General features: G+C 42.3%; 1 protein-coding gene across 2 annotated transcripts in view; it reads left to right on the forward strand.

Annotated features, from left to right (window-relative positions):
* The window catches only part of ALDH1L1 (aldehyde dehydrogenase 1 family member L1), an 83,884-nt gene that overhangs the window by 42,509 nt on the left and 18,068 nt on the right, over window positions 1-23,307 (forward strand). For both annotated transcript variants that reach the window (XM_056804713.1, XM_056804714.1), the window contains 7 exons: window positions 2,254-2,373; window positions 3,216-3,343; window positions 10,949-11,099; window positions 13,107-13,177; window positions 14,766-14,871; window positions 15,416-15,503; window positions 21,680-21,773. In XM_056804713.1, the coding sequence (XP_056660691.1) occupies window positions 2,254-2,373; window positions 3,216-3,343; window positions 10,949-11,099; window positions 13,107-13,177; window positions 14,766-14,871; window positions 15,416-15,503; window positions 21,680-21,773 (758 nt within the window). The remainder of the gene's footprint in view (window positions 1-2,253; window positions 2,374-3,215; window positions 3,344-10,948; window positions 11,100-13,106; window positions 13,178-14,765; window positions 14,872-15,415; window positions 15,504-21,679; window positions 21,774-23,307) is intronic.

Here is a 23,307-nt window from a genome sequence, read left to right on the forward strand (position 1 = left end):
GCAGCACCCATTTTCTTTTGCATCCAAAATGGCAGCTGGAATCAACATTTCTGGAGAAGTCTAGGAACTGTATTTAAGAGTCCTTTCTTCCATGGCCTTATTCTCTATATCCACTAGGGATATTGTGAGTCTTCAAAGTAGGAATATGTTGGGGCAGCTAGGTGGCTCAGTGCATAGAGCGCCAAGTTCAAATGTGGCCTCAGCCACTTCCTAGCTGTGTGGCCCTGGGAAAATCACTTAATCCCAGATGTCTAGCCCTTATTGCTTTTCTGCTTTGGAACCAATATTTGGCATTAATTCTAAGGCAGAAGATATGGGGGTTTTGTTTGTTTTTAAAGGAAGAATATGTTTGGGGGAACCTTATATATCCTATTTGTACTTAATTGAATGACATAGGAAGAAAAAAATCCTAACACTGTGTTCCTCCAATGATCCAAGGTCTGAGAAAGGAATAATTTTGAACCAGGGTACAATGTGAAAAAGTTCATTATAGAGAGTGAAAAAAATTGATTGCCCTGTTTCGTTCACATTTTTCCTACTCAGTAACTTGGAACCATTACCTGAAAACTCTGGGGTTTTTTCTATTTATATATTATTTTCAAATTTGTTATTCTTTCTCTGATACAAACTCATTTGGAAGTTAGTCCCAAGGTACTCTGCCTACAATTTTGTATTCTAGGCAGGCAGCAAATGTGCAAATTGCTGAAAGCAACCCTCAAAGCACTGAATCCAGCTGCCATCCAATAGCATAGCCAAATGCTACATTCTCCACCTAGGATTGCACACTTTTGAACTTAAAAGGGCATTAGAGGTCACCTAATCCAAACCTCTTATTTTACACATGAGGAAGCTTGGGTCCAATGACTTGTGCAAGGTCACACAAAGCAATGAATGGCAAAATGGGATTCAGACTCCAGATCTAGCCACTTCCCCCTCCCCAATGTACCACATTGTGGAGAAAGTTTCCTATCTTCTTTAAAAATGGAAAATTGTGGAGCAGCAGGGTGGCTCAATGGATTGAGAGCCAGGCTGAGAGTTGGGAAGTCATGAGTTCAAATTTGACCTCAAACTTTTCCTAGCTTTGTAACCCTAGACAAGTCACTTAAGCCATATTGCCTACCCGTTACTGCTCTTTTGCCTTGGAACCAGTACATAGTATTGATTCTAAGACAAAAGGTAAGGGTTTAAAAAAAAAAGAATGGAAAATTGCTAAAGAGAATCCCAGAGTCTCAGAGGTGGCAGGTCCTCTAGATACCATCTAGTCCAGCACATATGTGAAGAAGAACCCCTTCTACAACATGCCTGACAAATGGCCCTCTAGTATTATGGAAGCTTAAAGGCTTCCATCAAGGGGAAATCCACTATTTTCTAGAATAATCCATTACACTTTTGAACAATTCTAATTATTAACAAATTTTTCCTTACCTGAAGGCTACATTTACTTTTTTTGTTGTTTTTATATTATACTATTGATCTGGGTTGAGTTAATGATCCACTCAGACCTCCAGATCTTTTTCAAATGAACTGTTATCTAGCCATTCTTTCCCCTATCTTTACTGGGATTTGACTTTTGGGACCCAAACATATGACTTTATATTTATTCCGATTAGATTTCTTTCTGTTAGATTCAGTCCACTGTTCCATTCTGTCATAAGCCTTTTAGATCCTGACTCTGTTGTCAACATGTTGGCTTTCCCTCCCAGCTTTGTGCCATGTGAAAACCTGAGAAGGCTCTTCCTTTTGTATTTCATTTTGATTGGGCAATAATAGTCATGGAGTCATGGGAGCTCATGCTGTGTAGATGGCGCTCTATCAGCTATGTCACTAAATCTCTTCTGTTGCTGCCCTTGAATGGGGAGGCAATAAAGCTGAGAGAAGGTGATACTCTCTTTTTCTTTCTCCTGATTTCTGTTTCCCCGGGTTGTGTGAAAGTCTTCACAATACAACCCCAAAGTAATTGATAGTTCAATGTATCTTCAGGCTGCCTCAAATCTATGGTGCTGGGTCACTATGATGCACTGTAGGAATTTTTGCAGATGGAGGTTACTGTAACCCCCCAACTGTAACCCCAGACCCACAGCATAGTTAGCAGGAAAAACTGAGAATGACTGACCATCTGTCAGCAATTCTTCCTTCATCTCAGCTGCCATAACAACTATCTCCTTTGTCCAAAAGAGCAAACAAGAGATTTGAATCCCAAATCTCACATTAGGCTTCGAAGGGATGAGAGCAATTAGTCACTTTTCTTCCCAGGTGGAGAAGTCCATCAACAACCTGACCATTCGTATGCCTCATCAACTCTTCATCAAGGGGATGTTTGTGGATGCTGAAGGAGCTAAGACCTACGAAACCATCAACCCAACAGATGGGACCGTGAGTCCTGGCAGGACTGCCTAACCCTTTCCTCTCCTCTTCCCGTTCAGTGCTGGTTTGTATCTCACCCCTTATTTGCTCTGAGACCTTGAGTAAATTATTTAGTCTCTCTCAGTTTCCCCATTTGTAAAATCAATATTATATAGGGCAAGGATTAGAGGCTCAACTGAGACAAGAAAGAAACTAATTTTTTTGAAGCAATAAAGTACTATCATAATATGAGGAAGACCTAGAGAGGTCAGATAACTTGCCTAGGGTCACATGGGGAGGGGAAGTAAACATTGACTAAGAGCCTACTATGGACCAGGCACTGTACTAAGTATTCTACAAATATTATCTCATTTGATCCTCACAACAACCTCTTAAGGTAGGTGCCATTATTATCCCCATTTTACAGTGGAGAGAACTGAGGTAGACAGAGATTAAGTGACTTGCCCAGGGTCATGCAGTTGTTAATTGTCTGAGGCTGGATTTGAATTTGGGTCTTCCTAGCAGTGCCCATACTCTATTAACTTTGCAAGCTGAGAAAGGGAAAGAAAATCTGGGAAAAAAATAAGAATATGCCCTAAGTAATATACACTTCATTGGAGAAAGAGAGTTTAAAATAGCAAGCAAAGGAGTAATGATCCCAAAGTCCCAAGAGATTTACCCAAGGTCACAGAGCTAATAGGTGACTTAACCAGAACAGCCTTCCCAGTTCTTCCTCATTGTTTTACCTCAGTTGAAAAAAGAAGAGCCAGTCAGACCACTTCTAGCCTAAGTGCCCCACAAAGGTCCTAGTGACAGAGGGCCTGAGCCTTAAACCACTCGGGAAATCTTGTGTCTGGCTTTGCTTCTCACAGGCCATCTGCAAAGTGTCGCTTGCCCAGCTCTCTGATGTTGACCAGGCTGTAGCCGCAGCCAAAGATGCCTTTGAGAATGGAGTGTGGGGGAAGATAAATGCCAGAGACAGGGGACGGCTTCTATACAAGTAAGCAGGGCGGCTTTCCTTGCCTGTGAAAGGGTGGGGGCTTCAGACCTAAAGCATTGGAAAAAGGGACCCAGAGCTTTCCTGTCCAGGCCCTACCTTCAACCAGAAACTAACCACTATTCCTGGAAAACCAGTGGGCTTAGCAAGAGAGGACCTATACAGAGAAAAATTATAAATGAGGGAAAACATGATAAATGTCAGCTACTTCCATCAACCAATCCAAGAGTCTCAGAATCATAATATGTCAAAGCTGGATGGGCCTTCAGAACCTAGAATGCCAGAGCTAAAAATACATAGAACATAGACTTGTCAGAGATGGAAGGGTCCTTAGAATATAGAATATCAGGATTGGAAGGCTCTTAGAACATAGAATGTCAGTATTGGAAGGGCCCTTATTTGAGTATCAGAGTTGGAAGGGCCCATAGAACAAAGAATGGAAATGTCTTACAACATAGACTGTCAAAGATAGGAGGGCCTTCCAACTGTCAGAGTTGGAAGGACCCTTAGTGCTAGAAGGACTCTTAAAATGGTGTCAGAGCTAGGAAGGGCCCTTAACCGTATTCCTAACTCTAACTCTAACCCTAACCCTAACCCTAACTCTAACTCTAACCCTAACCCTAACTCTAACTCTAACCTTAACTCTAACCCTAACCCTAACTCTAACCCTAACTCTAACTCTAACCCTAACCCTAACTCTAACCCTAACCCTAACTCTAACTCTAACCCTAACCCTAACCTTAACTCTAACTCTAACCTTAAATCTAACCCTAACTCTAACCTTAAATCTAACCCTAACTCTAACCTTAAATCTAACCCGAACCCTAACTCTAACCTTAACCCTAACTCTAACCTTAACTCTAACCCTAACTCTAACTCTAACCCTAACCCTAACTCTAACTCTAACCCTAATCCTAACCCTAACTCTAGCTCTAACCTTAACCCTAACCCTAACCCTAACCCTAACTCTAACTCTAACCTTAACTCTAACCCTAACTCTAACCCTAACCCTAACTCTAACTCTAACCCTGACTCTAACCCTAACCCTAACTCTAACCCTAACCCTAACTCTAACCCTAACCCTAACCCTGACTCTAACCTTAACCCTAACCCTAACCCTAACTCTAACTCTAACCCTAACTCTAACCTTAAATCTAACCCTAACCCTAACTCTAACCCTAACCCTAACTCTAACTCTAACCTTAACTCTAACCCTAACTCTAACCCTAACCCTAACCCTAACCCTAACTCTAACTCTAACCTTAACTCTAACTCTAACCCTAACCCTAACTCTAACTCTAACTCTAACCTTAACTCTAACCCTAACCCTAACCCTAACTCTAACTCTAACCCTAACCCTGACTCTAACCCTAACCCTAACCCTAACTCTAACTCTAACCCTGGAAGAACTCATGAAAAGTAGAATATCAAGAGTTGGAAGAGCCTAGAGACCACAGAAAGTTAGAACTGAAAGGACCTTTAGAAAATAGAACTTGGAATGTTAACTCTAAAACACAGAACATAGAAGATTAAACACTAGCATTAAATGGGACCTTCTGTGGACAACAGAACATTGGCCTTAGTAGAAAATGAGGCTGCCATATGTCTTCAATGGCCTGTGACAGTGAAATGGCTAAGTTAGACTTCTATGCCCCCAATATCCCATGCATTTAACCCAATCATTCAACCAATCTGTCAAGCTCCTATTGTGATTCAAGTATTGTGCTAGGCATTGCCTTATTAAATTCAAATAACTCAATTCAGCTCAATAAACATTTATTAAGAGCTGACTAGGTGCCATGTGCCCAGTACTAAGAATACAGAGGCAAAAGTAAAAATCTTTATAGGTAACAGCTTGAGCAAAGACGTGAAGGCTAGAAAGCCCCACAAACATCTGGGAAGATAAATCCAGGTTTCCTGGAGTTTAGAATATGTGAAGGAGAGAAATGTAAGATAAAGGTTTGAAGGACAGAGTGATATATTAAGAGAGACCTTGAATGTCTAGAAAAGAAGTTTGAACTTTACTGGGCAGGCATGGGGAGGCACTGAAGATTTTTTTTCATTGAAAGTTACCATTTGTTGTTCATTCATTTTGGTTATATCTGATTCTGAGGTTTTCTTGGCAAAAATACTAACGTGTATTGCCTTTTTCTTCTCTAGATCACTTTACAGATAAGGAAACTGAGGCAAACAAGGTTAAGTGACTTGCTTAGGGTGATGTAGTTAATAAATGTCTGAGGTCCTATTTGAACTCAGGAAAATGAGTCTTCCCAATTCCAGGCCAAGTACTCTATCCAATGAACCACCTAGCTACAACCTAGTCATGGCCAGACATAAAAAAGGTAAATGAGCCTTATAAAGATATTTTGGATAAGACAAAAAATAAATGTGGAGCAATCTATCAGGCAACTATTACAATGGTCTAGGCAGGTGCCAATGAGCACTGGTAATGAACCAGTGGCAATGGGAATGGAGAGGAGGAGATGGGCATGAAAGAAGTTTTAAAAAGTGGAATCTGTAGGTTTGGGGGGCATCTCCATCTTGTCTCATATTCAAAGACAACCTAGGTGGGAGACTGGGTAAATGATGGAACCAGAGACAAACTGGCAAAATCAGAAGGAGAAGCAGGTTTGGAGAGAAAGATGAGGTTGGTTATGAATTCCTTCCTGAGGTCTCTCCTTTCATTCCAAGTGCTAAATGCCCCTAAACTCTCTCTTCCAGACCCCCTGAGAAATCTTCCCTGAAGTCCTAGTTCCTCCTAAAGTATACAGAACAGCTCAGAATATAACCCTTCCAATGGGGATTGGTATTTTAACAAGGATCAAGCTAAATGGATGGAACTCTAAGGATAGAATTTCAGAAACCACTCAATGAGTGAAGGAGGGATTGGGGGAGTAGGGCAGGGCCACAAGACCTTCCTAGTACCCCTGAAAAGTGTGTTATATTAGGAATAGCACCAGATTGGGAGTCAGATCTTTGGGCAAAACCCCTCTCTGGGCCTCAGTTTCCTCACCTATAAAAAGCGAGATTTAGATTAGATGAACTTTAGAGTCCCACCTAGCTTTAAATCCTATGATCCCTGTGAGCTCTGGGACACCTTCCAACTCTCATCTCTGCCAGAATGCAAGGGGCCTCCTATTCCCCTACTCTCTCAGATCTGAGTTAGATGATCTCTGAGGCTTTCATTTGTTTCAAATAATAGACTAGCAGGCATTTAGAGGCAGGGTCAGACCTGTGAAGTGATATACACTTTGGCACTCTTCCCATCTTTCCTTTTCTTTCTCCTTTCATTCCTGCCTTTTATCCTTCTTCCTCTCCCCTCCTCCTGTTCCCCCTTCCCTTGAGGGTCTTGCTGTCAATTAATCTCCCAAGGTAGTTGCTGATAGGGCTTAAAGTGTACCTCCCTTTATTTTCCCCAAAGTGACTGCTTTTCCAAAGTGGGTGTTAGGGGAGGAAACTTTTCCAGCCTTCAAAGCATTCCAGCAACACACACCCTCCCTTTTTTTTTATTCAGTCGTTTCAGTCATGCCTGACTCTTCATGACCCATTTGAAATTTTCTTGGCAAAGATATCAGAGTTGTTGGCCATTTCCTCCTTCAATTCATTTTTTACAGAAGAGGAAACTGAGACAGAGTTAAAAGACTAGACTCACCCTGGTTCCTTCTGACCCAGGTATCTGTGTCAGGCTGATATCCATAATGGCTACCATTGGGGCAAAGGTCAAGAATTGGTTGAATTCTCAAGGGTCTTCATCTCTTGGAAGAAAAAAACAAAGGCTTTGAGATGATCTTAGAGAAGAGAAGCTGAAAAAGGAGAGATGGATAAATAGATCAAGCAAGATCACTTAAACAGACAGCATTTGTGCTCATTTTGGGAATACAAAGAGCAAAACAGTTCCAAGAGGCTACATTCTAATGAGAGAAGATGACATATAAAGGGGACATGGGAAGAGGGAGTCACCAGCGAGGAGAGGAAGGCCCCAAGGTGGAGGTGTCTAGGAGTAGCAGTGTGATAGATGAAGAAGAAAAGATGGCAAACGAGTTCTGAAAGAGGCAATACTTGGCAGGGTCCTTCCTAAAATGGAAGGACTTGTTCCTTTATGCTCTTTGGTGAATGCCATTTTCCACTTCAGAGAGGAAAAGTAGGGATTGGATTAATTACAACAAAAGGATTGAAGACTTTTTAAAAACCCTCTCCAATGGGTACATGGCAGGCAAGAATGCATTAATAAATGGGAATGGCATATCTGGAGTTTTAAGAAGGTAGCCTGCTTTTTGGTGTGGTGTAGACGCTGGCCCAACTGGTGCTTCTATGTGATGAATCAATCCATGACATCAGTCAATTTTTATTAAACTCACACTAGGAGAAAAAGGCCCTGGTAGGCACTAGGGGACCAACAAGCAGATGTGTAGCACAAGCCCTGTTGTCAAGCAGTTCACAAGGAATTATGCCAACATGCATACACACCGCTTCTTAATTTGTCCAAATAAATTTCCAGAGAGCTTGGAGATAGAGTTCATTTCCTGCAGCTGCCAGGGGTGTCATCTTGAGGTGCATAGGGAGGGAGGGGGTGTCAGAAGGCTGGGTAACAGGTGTCTAGCAGGGGGTAGTGTTGCCCCAGTAGTGACTGAAAACAGCCTCTAAAAGGACCAATGATGATTAATTCTACTCACCTCCTGGTAAAAGAGGTGTTGGACCCAAGGCAAAATGTATGCATGTGTGTATACATATAAGCATTATAGGAATGAAATAAGAAAAACATATATTGATCAAGTTCGGATAAGATAGAAAAGCAGCGATGTTTGTGGTTAAATGAGATGATGCTCATCCCTGCCCTCTCGATGGTGCTAGAAGCAACGAGCATCCCACTTCCCCCATTGCCCCAGCTGCCCCTGGTGGCAGTTCCCAGGACTCAGGGCTGATAAGGGTTCAACCATGGAACCCAAAGGAAGATTAAAGGTAGCAGGTGGCCCCCTTCCCTTTTTAACCTTGGGATTCTTCTAACATTGCTGCCGCTGGCCTTCCCCATCCAGGACTTCCTCGCCCTCCTCTCCCCTGCCTTTTACCATTATTTTATGATTACAGTAAATGGCAAAGTTCACATTATCAGCATGAATGTTTTGTTGTAATGAATTGTATGCAGAAAAGTATCTCTTCAGCAATCTCTAGAGAAACATGAGCATTTGGGGGGGTCTCAGGAACCTGCCCCACTATTTCCCAAAGGCTCAATGTCTCAACATTCACATTTTTTACTTTTGTGCCATTTTCTTGGAACATTACTCCCATCAAAGGGAAGGTTGGCTGTATATATAACATGTATATAGCATATGCCTAGGTGCATATATATATATATATATATAAACAAATTCAAAAAACAAATGAGCACATTGGCAATGTCTAAATATAGAGATGGACATAGGTATGTGTATGCATATAGATATAGATACGAGAGAGAGAGAGAGAGAAAGAGAGAGAGAGAGAGAGAGAGAGAGAGAGATGATGATTGGGGCAGTGTACATACTATATATAGTATATCTTGTATGTGTGTGTATTAATAGCCATGTGTATATATTTCATATAGAGACATAGGAAATGAGATCTTGGGGATGTATGTGTATATTTGTGTTATACACATTATATATAGAATCTATGAGAAAGAGACAGAGAAATAGCCACTGTGATCATTTGTTGTGCTTAACTATGCATGTTTATTCCAAAGATTTTGGTTTGTTTGTTCTTTAAAAAAAAAAACCCTTACTGTTTGTCTTAGAATCACTACAGTGTATTGGTACCAAGGTGGAAGAGTGGTAAGAGCTAGGCAGTGGGGGTTAAGTGACTTGCCCAGCTTCACTCAGCTAGAAGTGTCTGAGGTCAGATTTGAACCCAGGACTTCCCATCTCTAGGCCTGGCTCTCCATCCACTGAACCACCCAGCTGCCCCTTGTTTGTTTTTTCAATGGGGATATAAAGAGAAAATAGATTTTTGTTCTTAGAAAAACCTAAAATTTAATTTGAAACAATACAAACTGGGAGAAGAAGCCTGAAATAGGAACTGGAAAATACAGCTTTGAGTTCTAGTTACACTGTTAATTCGCTGCTGCTGCTGCTGCTGCTGCTGCTGCTGCTGCTGCTGCCACCACTTGATGTTGCTTTAATTTGTATCAGTATCCTTTGGTTTTTGCATCATCTTCATTTCTAAACAGCTCCTCCTACTTCCCATCCCTGGACCCCCCACACCTGACATCACTCCTGGGACCATTTCCCCTTATAACAGAAAATTTAAAAGAGAAGACATAGTTTAATAAAAGTAGCTTCCCCCACCTGCCAAATCAACTGTGTGCTGGTCTGTCCTATGCCCATAGCAAGGAGGTTCCACTGTTAACTTGTACTGAGACCTTGGGTCTATCATTCCCTTGCTCTGTTTTCTCTTCTGTATCACTGAGGAGATGGGGTCAGGTGCTCTAAAATTGCCATTTATATATGTGTGTAAAGTATACAAACGTATATACACCAATCAACAGAAACAGGTAATATTTTGACAGTTATCGCTATGTCTTACAAATTCTTAAGGCACTTTACAAAATGATTTTTTTAATGTGTTCAGTCTTGCTCTCTTTTTCCATGGCCTGACCTGTTTCCCAAGGCTTTTAACAACCAGCAGGTTGATTCTGAAATCAGATAATCACTTGCTCTTAGGTCTCAAGCTGGGAGGTAACTTAGAGATCATTGAACCCTAACTCCCTCATTTTACAGATGAGAAAACTAAGGCTAAAGACTGAAAGTAACCTGCCAAGACTGTGGCCGCCAGATCCAGTGTTCTTTTCACTCTACCACAAGGTGTCAGGGTCCCCTCAGGAACTAATCTCTTACTCAGCCATCCTCCAAGTCTTGCATATCTGCCCTTCTGCAGAAAGACAGGCATGGGAACAAGATGGTATAAGACCCAGTCTTTGTCCCCAGAGTGCTAATAGTTAAGATGGGGGGAAATCATAGCATGTAAAAACTGGAGGAATCCTTGGAGATCATTCCTATCCTTTCATTTTACAGAATGGGAAACTGAGAAGAAGGAGAATGATTGCCCAAAGTTACCTAACTAATAAGTCAAGCCAGGATTTGCATCCAGGTCTTCTAACTAGTAAACTAATACTCTTACCACTACAAAAGAAAGTTTCATACACATGAATTAATATATAGTGCAATATAGCGTAAAATTGAATGATGTACTTGGGCAGAAAGAGTACCAGACTAAGTTAGGAGATCTGGATTCTAGACCCATTTCAGTCACTAACCACCTGTGTGACCCTAGACAAATCCCTTAACTTTCTCCTCTATAAAAAATGAGAAGGTACCCCTAGAAGCCCATTAAGTTCTTCCCAGATTTATGATCCTCCATCCAGAATTCTAAGACTTAAAATGTGTGATATGGATTCTTCATGTGGTTGGGCTTCAAAGGAGGGAGAGATTAATAGGTCTGAATTGTTAGAAGAGGCTTCATGGAAGATGTGGGAGAAGACCTGGACAAGGAAGATGGAGAAAACAAGATGGCGGTGGAAGGGTGGAGGGCAAGATGAAACTGACCATTCCTTTTCCTTTCTTCTGTCCTGTTCAGATTGGCTGATCTCATGGAGGAACATCAGGAAGAGCTGGCCACCATTGAAGCTATTGACTCGGGTGCAGTGTATACATTGGCTTTGAAGACACATGTGGGCATGTCCATCCAAACATTCCGCTATTTTGCAGGCTGGTGTGACAAAATTCAGGTGAGATCCATAAGGTCAGAACATCAATCTGACTTTTTCTCTTAAAGTCGGAGCCCCCCAAGAATCAGGTCAAGGTCTCCTGCGGAAAAAAGATTGAGGATATGAGGAAAGAAGAATGGACACCATTGCTAGAAGTTTCTGCCTTCTTGGTGCACAAAGGTGATTCACAAGTTTCCTTCTGCCTAGGCCAAATGTTTAGTGGCTTGTGCCCTTCAGGATGGAGAACCCCAAGATATCTGGGATAGAAAGAAGTTCACATGGAATTTAAACTGTTTTGCTAAATCTCTAAATTACTAAAAAGATCATCATCAGGGATAAAAAGGTGAAACAACACAGGACCTGCTATCATGGAAGTTGTCTAATGAAGGGAAGAACACATATAAATAGCTCTGATACAAGAAAAAGTACAATAAGCATAAAGGAAAGGTCATGGAAAGCAGAATGGTTTCTACAGTGGAAAGAACCCTGAATTTGGAGTTAGAGGCTAGTTTCAGATCCCCAGCACTACCACACACCTTGTACAAATCATTTAACTTTCTGGGCCTTCTTCCCTTTTCTGTTAAATGATGGATTTGGACAAGGTGGCCTTTGAGGTCTCTTCCAGCTTTAAATCTATGTTTGACTGAAAGTGCTAGGAGAAATTTGGAGATCAAGAAAACACTCCCAACTTGGCATTGAGGTATAGGGTAGTTTAGGGAAAGCTTTGTGGAGGAAGTAAAATCATAGAATAAGATGAACACCCACAGGTAGAGAGAGATCTTTTATAGGTATGAAGGACTAGGTGACTAGGGCAGCTAGATGGTATAGTGGCTAGAGCACTGGATCTTGAGTCAGGAAGATCTGAGTTAAAATCTAACCTCAGACACCTCCTACCTGTGTGACTGCATGTTACTTAATCTTTTTGGCCTCCATTTTCTCATCTGCTGAAAATGAGCTAGAGGGGGACAGCTATGTAGCACAGTGGATAGAGCAACAGGCCTAGTGTTGGAAAGACCTGAGTTCAAATCTGGCCTTAGACACTGCTAGTTGTGTGACCCTGGACAAGTCACTGAAAACCATTGCCTGACACTGACTACTCTTCTGCCTTAGAATTGAATCAATTCTAAGAGAACATAAGGGTTAAGAAAATGAGGTGGAGAAGGATATAGCAAATTACTCCAGTATTTTGCCAAGAAAACTTTAAATGAGGTCACAGAGAGTCAGATATGACTGAAATGACTGAACAACAGCAAAACCAGGTGACTAAAGGCAGAGAGAAGAGAAAGAGTGTGAATGGGAACATAAACAAAAAGTTGAAGGTTCTAGAATGTAGGATATGTATAGAAGAAGAATATGAAATTTATATCATGTATATCCAATAAATTTGGGTGGGAGAGTGGGGGGTTGATTGTAGAACATCTGGAATGCCAATCAAGAGTTTATACTTTGATAGGAAGGACCTACACAAGGGCTTTTTTGAGAAGAAAATGGCCTAGTAAGGATAGATTCCCAGTCTCATTGTATAGATTAGTCATCTTCCCATAGAATTCATCTTCCACTCTAACCTTCCACCAATGGCAGAAGCTATGGGAAAAAAACCCAAGCACCATTCTACCACTCCACATCAACACCTGCCATAACTACTTATTCCTCTACCAAGCCCAGAGGCCACAATCTTTTCCTGGGATTGTCTTCCTGCTCCAAAGAATCTTGCACTGAGCCAATAAGGAAGCAAGACCACAAAGTCTTTATTGTAGACAAGAACTTCAGATTATAGAAGCCCATTTTATAGAGAAGACAATGAAGGCAAAGAAGACCTGAATGTTCTCATAAGAGGCTGAGGAAAGAAAGATGGGATTACAACTCACAGGCTCTCATGTGCTAGTTCATATGTTGATGCTTGACTTCCTGTTCTCAAGCCAAGAACAAGTTCCTGAGATAGGCAATAGATGAGATGCCCCTGGCTAGGTCAGTGGGGAGAGAGAGGGAGACTGAAAACCTTGACATATCTTTGTGGTTGATTTCCAGGGTACCACCATCCCCATTAACCAAGCAAGGCCTAACCGTAACCTGACCTTCACCAAGAAAGAGCCAGTTGGGTGAGTCCCATCGCATTGGGATGCTGTCACAGGAGGGTTTTGTAGCAAGATTGTCATAAAATTGGACCTGGCCAAATGGGAAGTCTCCTTTGGGACTAATTGTGACCCTACTTAGAGGCAATCTGGAGTAGTCTATTAATGAATCAACAAGCATTTATTAAGTTCTTACTGTGTCCCGGGTGTTGTGCTAAATACTAGGAATAAAAAGACAAAAATGACACAGTTCCTGACCTCAAGGAGCTAACATTCTATTGGTAAAATAATATGCATACATAAATAAATAGATGCAAAGTCTATATTCAAGAGGAAAAAAAGATAATTTTAGTGGGAAGAGGTACTAGCAAACTGGGTTGAGCAGTGGGTAAGAGTGGAGAGAGGGTATGGACCAGAAAAGACTTCATTGGAGTGGCTAGAATACTGGACTGGATGTCATAGGAACTAATTTTAAATATTGGCTCTGTTACTAGTTGTGTGATCTTAAACAATTCATTTAACTCCTCTCGTCCATAGTTATCTCATCTGTTAAATGGAGGGTGGTTCTTCCAACTCTATATCTATGACCTCCTCAAAGCTCTCTAAGGATACAGCTCATCAGAATAATTAAGCTAAGTCCATCCTGGGAGGGATGCCAGTGTCTTTCTGGAGGGGGGCAGTTGACTGGAGTACTCACTTAAAGAGACTGATCCCTGCCTTCTACTCCTCTCATGCTTTTTTTTTAAACCCTTATCTTCCATCTTAGAATTCATACTGTGTATTGGTTCCAAGGTGGAAGAGCAGTAAGGACTAGGCAGTGACTTGCTCAGGATCATACAGTTAGGAAGTATCTGAGACTAGATTTGAACCTAAGACTATCTGTCTTTAGGCCTGGCTCTCAATCTAAGACTGAGGCTTAAACTGAGTCATCTAATTGCCTCCTCCCCTCATACTTCTAAAAAAGACCTAGGTATACCACCTGCCCAGAGACGGCCCTCACTATCATCAAGCACCTCTGGAAATGGCTTCTTTGGCAACATAGGCACAACTGCCTTATCTTTGGAGGCTTCTTATATCTCATTCCATGTCCAATCTTAGATCCTCATTCTTTTGGGTTAAGGAATGGAAGCCTTCCTTAAATAAAGTTAAGTGTATACTGGGTGGCAGAAACCTTACAATACAAAGATTTCAAAGGACTTTCTAAAGGCTGATGTGGACCGATAAACAGCTTCCAGTATCGATGGGGTCATCCTGAAGATTAGAATCATAGTATATCATATTAGTCCTACCAGCCCATTTGACAAATGAGAAAACTGAGAGTGCAAGAAGCAAGATGACTAGTCTGAGATGAAAGGAACCTTTGACATCATCCAGTCAACCCTCGCCATTTTATAGATAAAAATGAAGCCTAGGAACAAGGAAGTGACTCACAATGATTGGTGGCAGAGGGAGGTCTAGAGCTCAGGTCTCCTGATTCTGTGTCTAGGCTTCTTGCCAGACTTCTCATGGTAAAATATCAGGATAGTCAAGGGGAGACAGGGAAAATGGAAGGAGCTGGAATAGCATGGCAGAAGGAGCTTGGCCTGGACTCATGCCTGACTACCTTGGTGTTTAGGGTCTGTGGCATTGTCATTCCCTGGAACTATCCCCTAATGATGCTCTCTTGGAAAACTGCTGCCTGTTTGGCTGCTGGGAACACTCTGGTCATCAAGCCAGCACAGGTGAGTCACATTATGGAGAAGTGCAATGATTGTTAAGGCTGATTTGGTGGAGAGGAAGGGATGGAGAAAAAAAGCTAATGATGAAAGTTAAGCTTAAAATATGTAGAGCAGCCTCTTTTTAAACATTCACCCCCAAACCCCTGGTCACACATAGTAATAGTTTCATGAGATTGGCCCAATCAGCCCCTTACAAGGGTAGCAAATGGAAGAGCCTGAATTTGAACCCTGGTCCTTGGGTTCCTGTTTCTGCCTTCTTTCTACTATTCTGTACCAAAGTTCTGATGCTCTGTGTTTCCTTGAGATAGGAGATGAGGGAATGGGACCTTGAAAAATGGAAAGGTTTTGGAGAGAAGGGGAGGCTGGAAGAGGGCATTCTGGGAAAAAGAAAAGAATGAGTTTGCATCCTCAGGTGGAACCGTTTAATCACATCCAAAAAATGATAGCTCCATTTTTCTGTATATAAAGTGCAGAATCAAATATAAGAGGAGGCTACCTAGGATGGCCAGTGGGTCTGAGACTCTGCAATTCTCTGTTGTACCACCAGGTGACACCACTGACTGCCTTGAAATTTGCAGAGCTGACTGTGAAAGCTGGAATTCCCAAAGGCGTGGTGAATGTACTACCTGGATCTGGTAAGAGGGCAGCAGGATGGGGCGGGCCTTCTCAATTTCCCTTCTTAGGCAGAAAAGGCAAGGCATCTCAACTGGGCAACGTCTCCATTTGAAAGTCTCGTAAGGGAGTCTTGACTGCCTCAAATGACCTAGAACCTGACCTTGGAAAAGGAAGGTGATTTGGATGATGATGATGATGATGACACCATCACCACCACTACTCATCCTCCTTCTACTATTACTACTATTGTTACTGCTGCTTCTGCTACAATTACTATAATAATAAATAAATAAATTTATTGGGCAAGCAAGGGATAAAGAAGAGATGGGTGAAAGTTAACCACAAGCAAAAAATGCAGAGAGGAATCCAAAGTCATGTCAACCACTTGGGAGCTCAAGGAAAATTAACCTGAATCTATTCTCCCCTGCCATCCTATGTACAATAACGCCTATTCCACTATATATATATATATATATATATATATATATATATATATATATATATATATATATATATATATATATATATATATATATATATATATATATATTGAGGGGCCATGAGGCATACATAATAGAGAATACTGGCTTTGGAGTCAGGAAGACCTATGTGATAGTGGGTGAGCCACCTAACCTCTTTGGACCTCAGTTCCTCTCCTATAAAATGAGGTGGTTGATTCAGTGATTTCTAAGATCCTTTCCAATTCTGAATCTATGATCTTATAGCCATTCATAAAGCACCTGCTACAGGCTAGGAGCTATGAACAAAGGAGGGCATGATGGAAAGAGAAGGGTACTAAATTTGTCGTGAGAAGAACTGAAGACTTGAATCTAAGTCTACCTTCTGATGTGTATCAGCTGTGTGATCATGAACAAGTCATCAGGCCTCAGTTTTCCCATTTTTAAAAAGAGGAGTTTGGGCTAGATCCCTGAGGTCCCATCTAATAGTCACATGCTATGATTCAAAATTGGAGAAAGGCAGCAAGGAGTAGCAAAGAAGAAACTGAAATGGGAAATAAGAGATGTAGGTTCTACTCACCAACAGAATGACCTGACATTCGAGGGAATTCCCTTTTCTGAACCTCAGTTTCCTCCTCTATAAAAAAGAATTACTTCCTCCCTTTTAGAATCAATGGTTCTACCCAGATATGATGTTTCCAGAATCCAGGCCCATATTTATCCCATTTTCTCCTTGAAAGTTTCTTGGTCCAAATGATGGCTCTCTCTCCACACACAAATGATGAATTACATCCAGCCACGGTCTAGCTGCTCTATTTCTTCCTTAATTAACTCAGCAGCCCTCCAGGAGCCAGTGGGAAGATGGGGGCGGGTGGGACATCCCTGATGATCTGGCCTGGTAATTCCTCCAATGATCCTTTCCCACCCATCTGGGGCAATGCCAGCGTATCTGTCAGCAAAGGGGTCATTGAAACTAAAACTACGACATCCCAAAAGCACCCCTCTCTGCCTTCTGACTTCTGCTGAAAGGAGACTGGATTGGGGCAGCGGAATTGGCTTGCATTTCATTGCCACCTTCCCTGACTTTGTCACTGGCTGGGAATTTGCTGGATTGAGGGTAAGGCGAATGTCATCTGCCCAGGGGAAGGGATCCGAGAGTCCTGGGATCCCAGCCCAGTTTTGTCACTGGCTTACCTAATAATACTAATAACAATAACAGTGACAGTGGTGATACCTTTACCTTATTTGTAGAGGGATTTACTGTTCTCAAAACACATCCACACCTATTAGCTCATTTGTGCTTAAGACAGCCCTGTGAGACAGGATGGGCATAATCCCGTTTTACAAACCGAGAAAGGGTATTTCGGAGAAGCTGCCTAAAATCCCATGGCTGGGAAGGCGGCGTGCCATAATGACAAATAATGGCACTGGGGAATCACAGATTTAGAGCCAGAAAAGACCTTGGAGGCCATCTCTTCCAATTCTCCTGTTAGAGATAGAGGCACTGAGGCTCCAAGATGTTAAATGACTTGCCCAAGATTACAAATGTGTCAGAGGAAGGATTTGAACCCAAGTCCTTCAACTCCAAAGTCATTATAGACTACAACTCTCAAGGAACAGAGAAGGAATTCCGGATTTTGCTGCCCTGAGGAGCATTCACCTTCAAAGACCCAAAGAAAGAAATAATGAGTAGGTATCTATTAAGTGCTTGCTGTATACCAGCCTACAGAACACCCCATAAGAGCCATTCCTATTTCTTTGCATGTTAGGTCTGACAGAAGAACCTAAAGGAATGGTTTGGATCAGTCAGTCTCCTTTTTTTCCATAAAAGGAAGCCAAAGCTTCAGAGAGAGAATTCTCCACCATGGTTCAGCTTCTAAATGGCAGAACAGAGATTGAAGGTCCAACTCTAGACAGCCTAGTCTAGTCCTCTTTCTACCAGAGCAGGCTCTAAAGGACTTGGATATTATATGCTTTGATACCCAAAGGAAATGAGCTCTAGTGGTAGAATTTCAGGCAGCCAAACAGATATTTTTGTTGTATCATTCAAGTATAACTACATATTCCTACAGAGAAGGCCAACCCTCATATGAATCCCATTTCTCCCTTCTACTGCTGGAAGGCAGGAGCAAACAGGAAGATCCTATGACTACTGGAGCTGGAAGAGATCAGTGAGATGAATTCATTTCACAAAGAGGGAAACCAAGAGCCAAGGCAGTGATGTATAACATGCCCAGAGTCTCCTGATGCATTAGAGCAGAGCAAGGATGTGACTTCTTGTCTCCTAGCCGAAGTCTGCCCTGGCAGAGCCAACCTGCTTGCTCCCCTTTGAGCAGAAGGGGAATATTGGACTAACCCAAGCTGGTCCCTTTTGTCCTTGAAAAATGTGGCTGCTCATTCTGCAGACAGTAACAGATCTGCAGGTCACCCAGGTGGGAATCCAAGTCCATCATGGCAGGAGTATTTTCAGAATAAACTCCAAATAAAGGAGAATGTTCTTCTCTGGTTCTAGACCCTGGTGGCTGGCATTGGGGGCAGTCTGATTTGAACCCAAGAACCCAAGTGCATTAAAAGATAGATGGTGGCCAGAGTGAGGGGATTTGGGCTTAGGTACCACATCCTGGCATCTATTTTGCCTTCTATAGAAGGACATTGGCGAGCTGGGAGGGATTATGCCCAAAGGAGGGTAACCAGCACTGGAAGCTGCCATATGAGAATCCGTTTTAAGGCCTGAGGAAGAAAAGATTTAGAGGGTACATAATAAGTGTCTTTTATGTATTTGAAGGATTATGGTGTAGAATATGGACAGCTAAGTGGCTCAGTGGATAGAGGGCCAGACCTGGTGTCAGGAAGTTCAAATCTAGCCTCAGACACTTACTGTGCTGTGTGACTCTGGACAAGTCATTTAGTTCATTTTGCCTCAGTTTCCTCATCTGAAAAATGAGCTATAGGGGGCATCCAGGTAGCTCAGTGGATTGAAGTCAGGCCCAGAGATCCTGTGTTCAAATCTGGCCTCAGAAACTTCCTAGCTGTGTGACCCTGGGCAAGTCACTTAAACCCCATTACCTTGCCCTTACCACTCTTCTGCCTTGGAACCAATATTGATTCCAAGACAGAAGGTAAGGGTTTAAAAAAAATGAACTGGAGAAGGAAATGGCAAACTACTGAAGTATCTTTGCCAAGTAAACTCCAAATGAAGTCATAAAGAGTCAGAACCGAATGTAATGATTGAAAAACAACACATACGAGATGGATTAGCTTTGATCCACCATAATGTAGGAAGTCAACAGAATTGGCCTTGGAACCAGGAAGACTTGTTCAAGTCCTGCCTCCAGCATATACTGCCGGTGTGTCCCTGGGCAAGTCACTTGAAGTCTCAATTCTCTAGACAACATTTTAAGACGAAAAAGTGAGAAACTATGCTATTGAAATTATAGCCTAATTTCTGTCTCTATTTGACCTTAAAGACCAGAAAATGGAATAAGCAAGACTATTTCAGAAGAGACTTAATGTGGGGCTTAATCTGTTGAAAACCCTGCTAACCACTAATGCTGTCTTGATGGGGATTAGACTCCTCCAGGAGATGTGAAGGGTCTTCTTCCCACTCTTCAGGCCAAGGCCGGATCACCCCTTGTCTGGGAAGGTTCTCATTCAGGTTCAGGTTGGACCGCATGGTCTCTGAGGGTCCTTCCAATTCAAAATCCATGAATTAACCCATTCCAAAGATACCAACTAGAAATCTAAAAAGATTCTATTTCCTTCATAATGAGACTCCTTACAACATAAAAATGCCCACCAGGACTCACTTTAGTCTTCAGTGATTGCAGAAATCATCACTGACAGAAGGTCCTCTGGATATAAGCTTCTCCAGGGTTATCTAAGACCTTAGACAACAGGCCATCTTAGGGCCCTTCCTCAGAGTCTTTCCAGATTGGATGGGTCTGCCATAGTATGTGCCCTGCTCGCATATCAGTCTACAAGGCACCAAGTTCAAGCTGTAGCTTTCATCCATCTACAAGGAGCCAAGTTCAAAAACACAGGGTCACCTCCCCGCATACTAAGGCATCAGAGGAGGTGCTAGTGGAAACCTTATATGTCCATGCACAGAATGCACTGAAACAGAGAGTTCACTGAGAGCAGCCTCAGTTGGTTTGGGTTTTGTTTTATGTTTTTGGTCTACACCTGCGATTTCATTCATTTGGGGACTCCCAATAGGGAAAACCCCCTCCCGTGGCATAAAGAAGCAACTTACAGTCTTAGAAGGTTGCCCAACACATTGAGCTGTTGGGCCATTTGTTCATGGTCACAGCTGATATATATTCAAAGCAGGATTTGAAACCAGGTCTTCCAGACTGCAAGGCCAGCCCTACTACTTTTGACACCATACTCTCTCTCATAATAATTCATAAGAACATAGATTTGAAATCAGGAGGACTTTAAAGGATCATCTAGCCCAACCCCTCATGTTACACCCAAGGCTACATAGATATTCATCTGAAGAATCAAATTTGAACCCGGGCTTTCCAAATCCAGTCCTTTTTGTTTTCCTGTTCCCTTTGCCTTCAGCCTCATTCAGGAAATCCAGACCCTTTAAATAGGAATAAATTGAAGGCTATATTCACCCCATTCCTTAAAGAACAGAAGTCACGTGCCCTCCTCCATGCAAAGAGGAACCATTTCCATTCTTATGGCCATACTATTCTTGATATCATCTCAAGTCCTCAAATGGTGGGAAGAAAAGGAAGCCACTGATTGGTTCATTGATAATTCCTACAAGCCCATATGTTGACAATTTTTAAAAGTAATATTATCTATGTTTTATTATTATTATTTATTTGGTTAAATATTTCTCAACCATATTTTAACCTGGTTCAGGTTGAAGTCCTGAGTATTGTGGGACCCGTGTATTCAATATCTGCTCCAAACTCTTTCAGGAAGGAGTATTCCCATTTGGTTATGGTGGCTGGTTGTTCAGTCATTTCAGTCGTGTCTGACTTTTCATGACTCCATTTGGTGTTTTCTTGGCAAATGTGCTGGAGTATTTGGCCATTTCCTTCTCCAGTTCATTTTACAGATGAAGAAACTGAGGCAAACAGAGTTAAGTGACTTGAGGCTATAGGGGGCAGAGGAGGTCCATAAACACCTTCATTACCCACAAAGGACATACCAACTAGCTAATAATTGGGAAAGAGCAGTTAATATGTAGGGTAAAGCAGTGGGGAAAGCTCTGGGTTGGGGACTGGAAGCCCAGTGTTCAAATCCCTGCTCGTGTACTTACTCAACCAAATTATTTCACATTTCTGAACTTTGATTTCCTCCTCTTGAAGAAGAGGAAATGACTTCTATTGTCCCCTGTAGCTCTTAATCCTCTATTAAGCTGCCCTTTCACTGTTAAAGTAACTCTCCTTTGTCCACAGGGAATTCTTTAGAGTCTCTGAGAACTCCAGGAACAATAGTTTGGCATACCTAAGTGGCCTTGGCCTGGCATTTCCATTTCTCTGCATGGAAGCTTTCCTTTGCCCTCTAGCCCGGAGGCCTTCCTTGTGTGTTGGCATCCCAGCAGGTTAAAGTGAGATATCAGCCTGGGGTCAAAAATGAAGCAAGTGTTGACAGATGCTCAATTGTGTTACCTGCCAGCAAAGCAAGCCCATCTTCCCCAATCCTTGGGTTAGGGCATTTCTGGGTCTCAGGGACCTCAGGGACCTGCTTTCATCTTCTGTTGCCCCTTCTTTGGACAGGTTCCTTGGTTGGGCAGAGGTTATCAGATCATCCAGATGTGAGGAAAATTGGGTTCACAGGCTCCACGGAGATTGGGAAACACATCATGAAGAGGTAAGCCTATTGTGGGAGTGGAGCAAGGATGTATTTAACAACCTGCTTGATGAGTGTATGACACCCCTTTAAGTTTAATCTACATTATTAACATTCTCTCTCTTACTCTTGAATCTAGACAATCAATAAAACAACCAAGCCTTGATTTGTAGCACTTTTATTTTTATCATTATATTTTATAAAGCCCATTTACGAGGTATAAATACAAATTTGACAATCAGCTCCAGATAGCTCTCTGAGTTGACTCTTAGCATTTTCCTGTAGGAGGAACATAATACCAGCTATACTGAGGCTGTTTGATTATTTCTTAATTCTTGGGCTTGGTTCTGCCCAATAACAATATCTTGTATTTGTACAGACATATTGGTACCATCTATTATGGGACTTAGTTTTCCTTCCAAGAACCATAGTGAAAAGATCCTTGAGACTGGGTTCTTGTCCTGGCTCCACCAAATTCCAGCTTTATGACTTTGGTTAATTCCTTGTCCCTGTTTTTCTCATCTGCAAAGTGAGGATAACAACCCCTATCCTGTCTCCCTCCCAGACTATTGTGAGCATCAAATGGGAAAACACTCTATATCTGTCAAATCTCATGAAGGTGTGAGGGTTTGTTATTATTTGACCCTCACAGCATCCCTTTCAGCTCAGTAGAACCAATGGAGAAACTGAGGCTCTGAGGACTGTCACAGGTTCCTAAGTCTAGAAGATTTTAGGATTTGGTGATGGTGATCCATCTAAGGGGAATGGTTGCTTGAATGGCCAGGATTCACCTCTGGGGTTCTGGGGTCCTGGCCACCCTGGGGAAGTTTAGAACCCTTCTCAGAATAATATACAGTTATCCCTTCCACATTGCGACTTTCCCCGTCACAGTTTGAATATATTAGGAGTTAGCAAAAGAAATTAAATGAGAAACAGCCAGTGATCCTGGGTTCAAATCTGACCTCAGACACTTCCTAGCTCTGTGACCCTGAGCAAGTCACCTGACCCCATTGCCTAGCCATTACCACTCTTCTGCCTTGGAACCAATATGTAGTATTGAGTCTAAGATGGAAGGAAGGAAGGAAGGAAGGAAGGAAGGAAGGAAGGAAGGAAGGAAGGAAGGAAGGAAGGAAGGAAGGAAGGAAGGAAGGAAGGAAGGAAGGAAGGAAGGAAGGAAGGAAGGAAGGGACGGAGGGAGGGAGGGAGGAAGGAAGAAAGGGAGGGAGGGAGGGAGGGAGGGAGGGAGGGAGGGAGGGAGGGAGGAGAGAGATATTGAGAGATCTCAGCCTTACTAATTGAAGGTAAGATCAGGTCCCAGATTTCAACTCAGCACAGTCCCCTTCATACTGCACTGCCACTTGCTAAGAACCAGGCCCAGGAGTCAGTCTGTTCAAGAGCAGAAGTCAAGAGATGGAGAGAGCTTCCTGTCTAGGTTTAAGAATCCTCCTAGCCCACTGGCTTTCAAACGTCATGCCAGTGCAGTAACATTCTGCTGGCTCTTCCCCCTTTGCTAGGGATGCTCACGGTGACCTTGGCTCTGCCACATTGTCATTCA

The sequence above is a fragment of the Monodelphis domestica genome, chromosome 7, assembly GCF_027887165.1.
Source record: "Monodelphis domestica isolate mMonDom1 chromosome 7, mMonDom1.pri, whole genome shotgun sequence".
Classification (NCBI taxonomy): Eukaryota; Metazoa; Chordata; class Mammalia; order Didelphimorphia; family Didelphidae; genus Monodelphis; species Monodelphis domestica.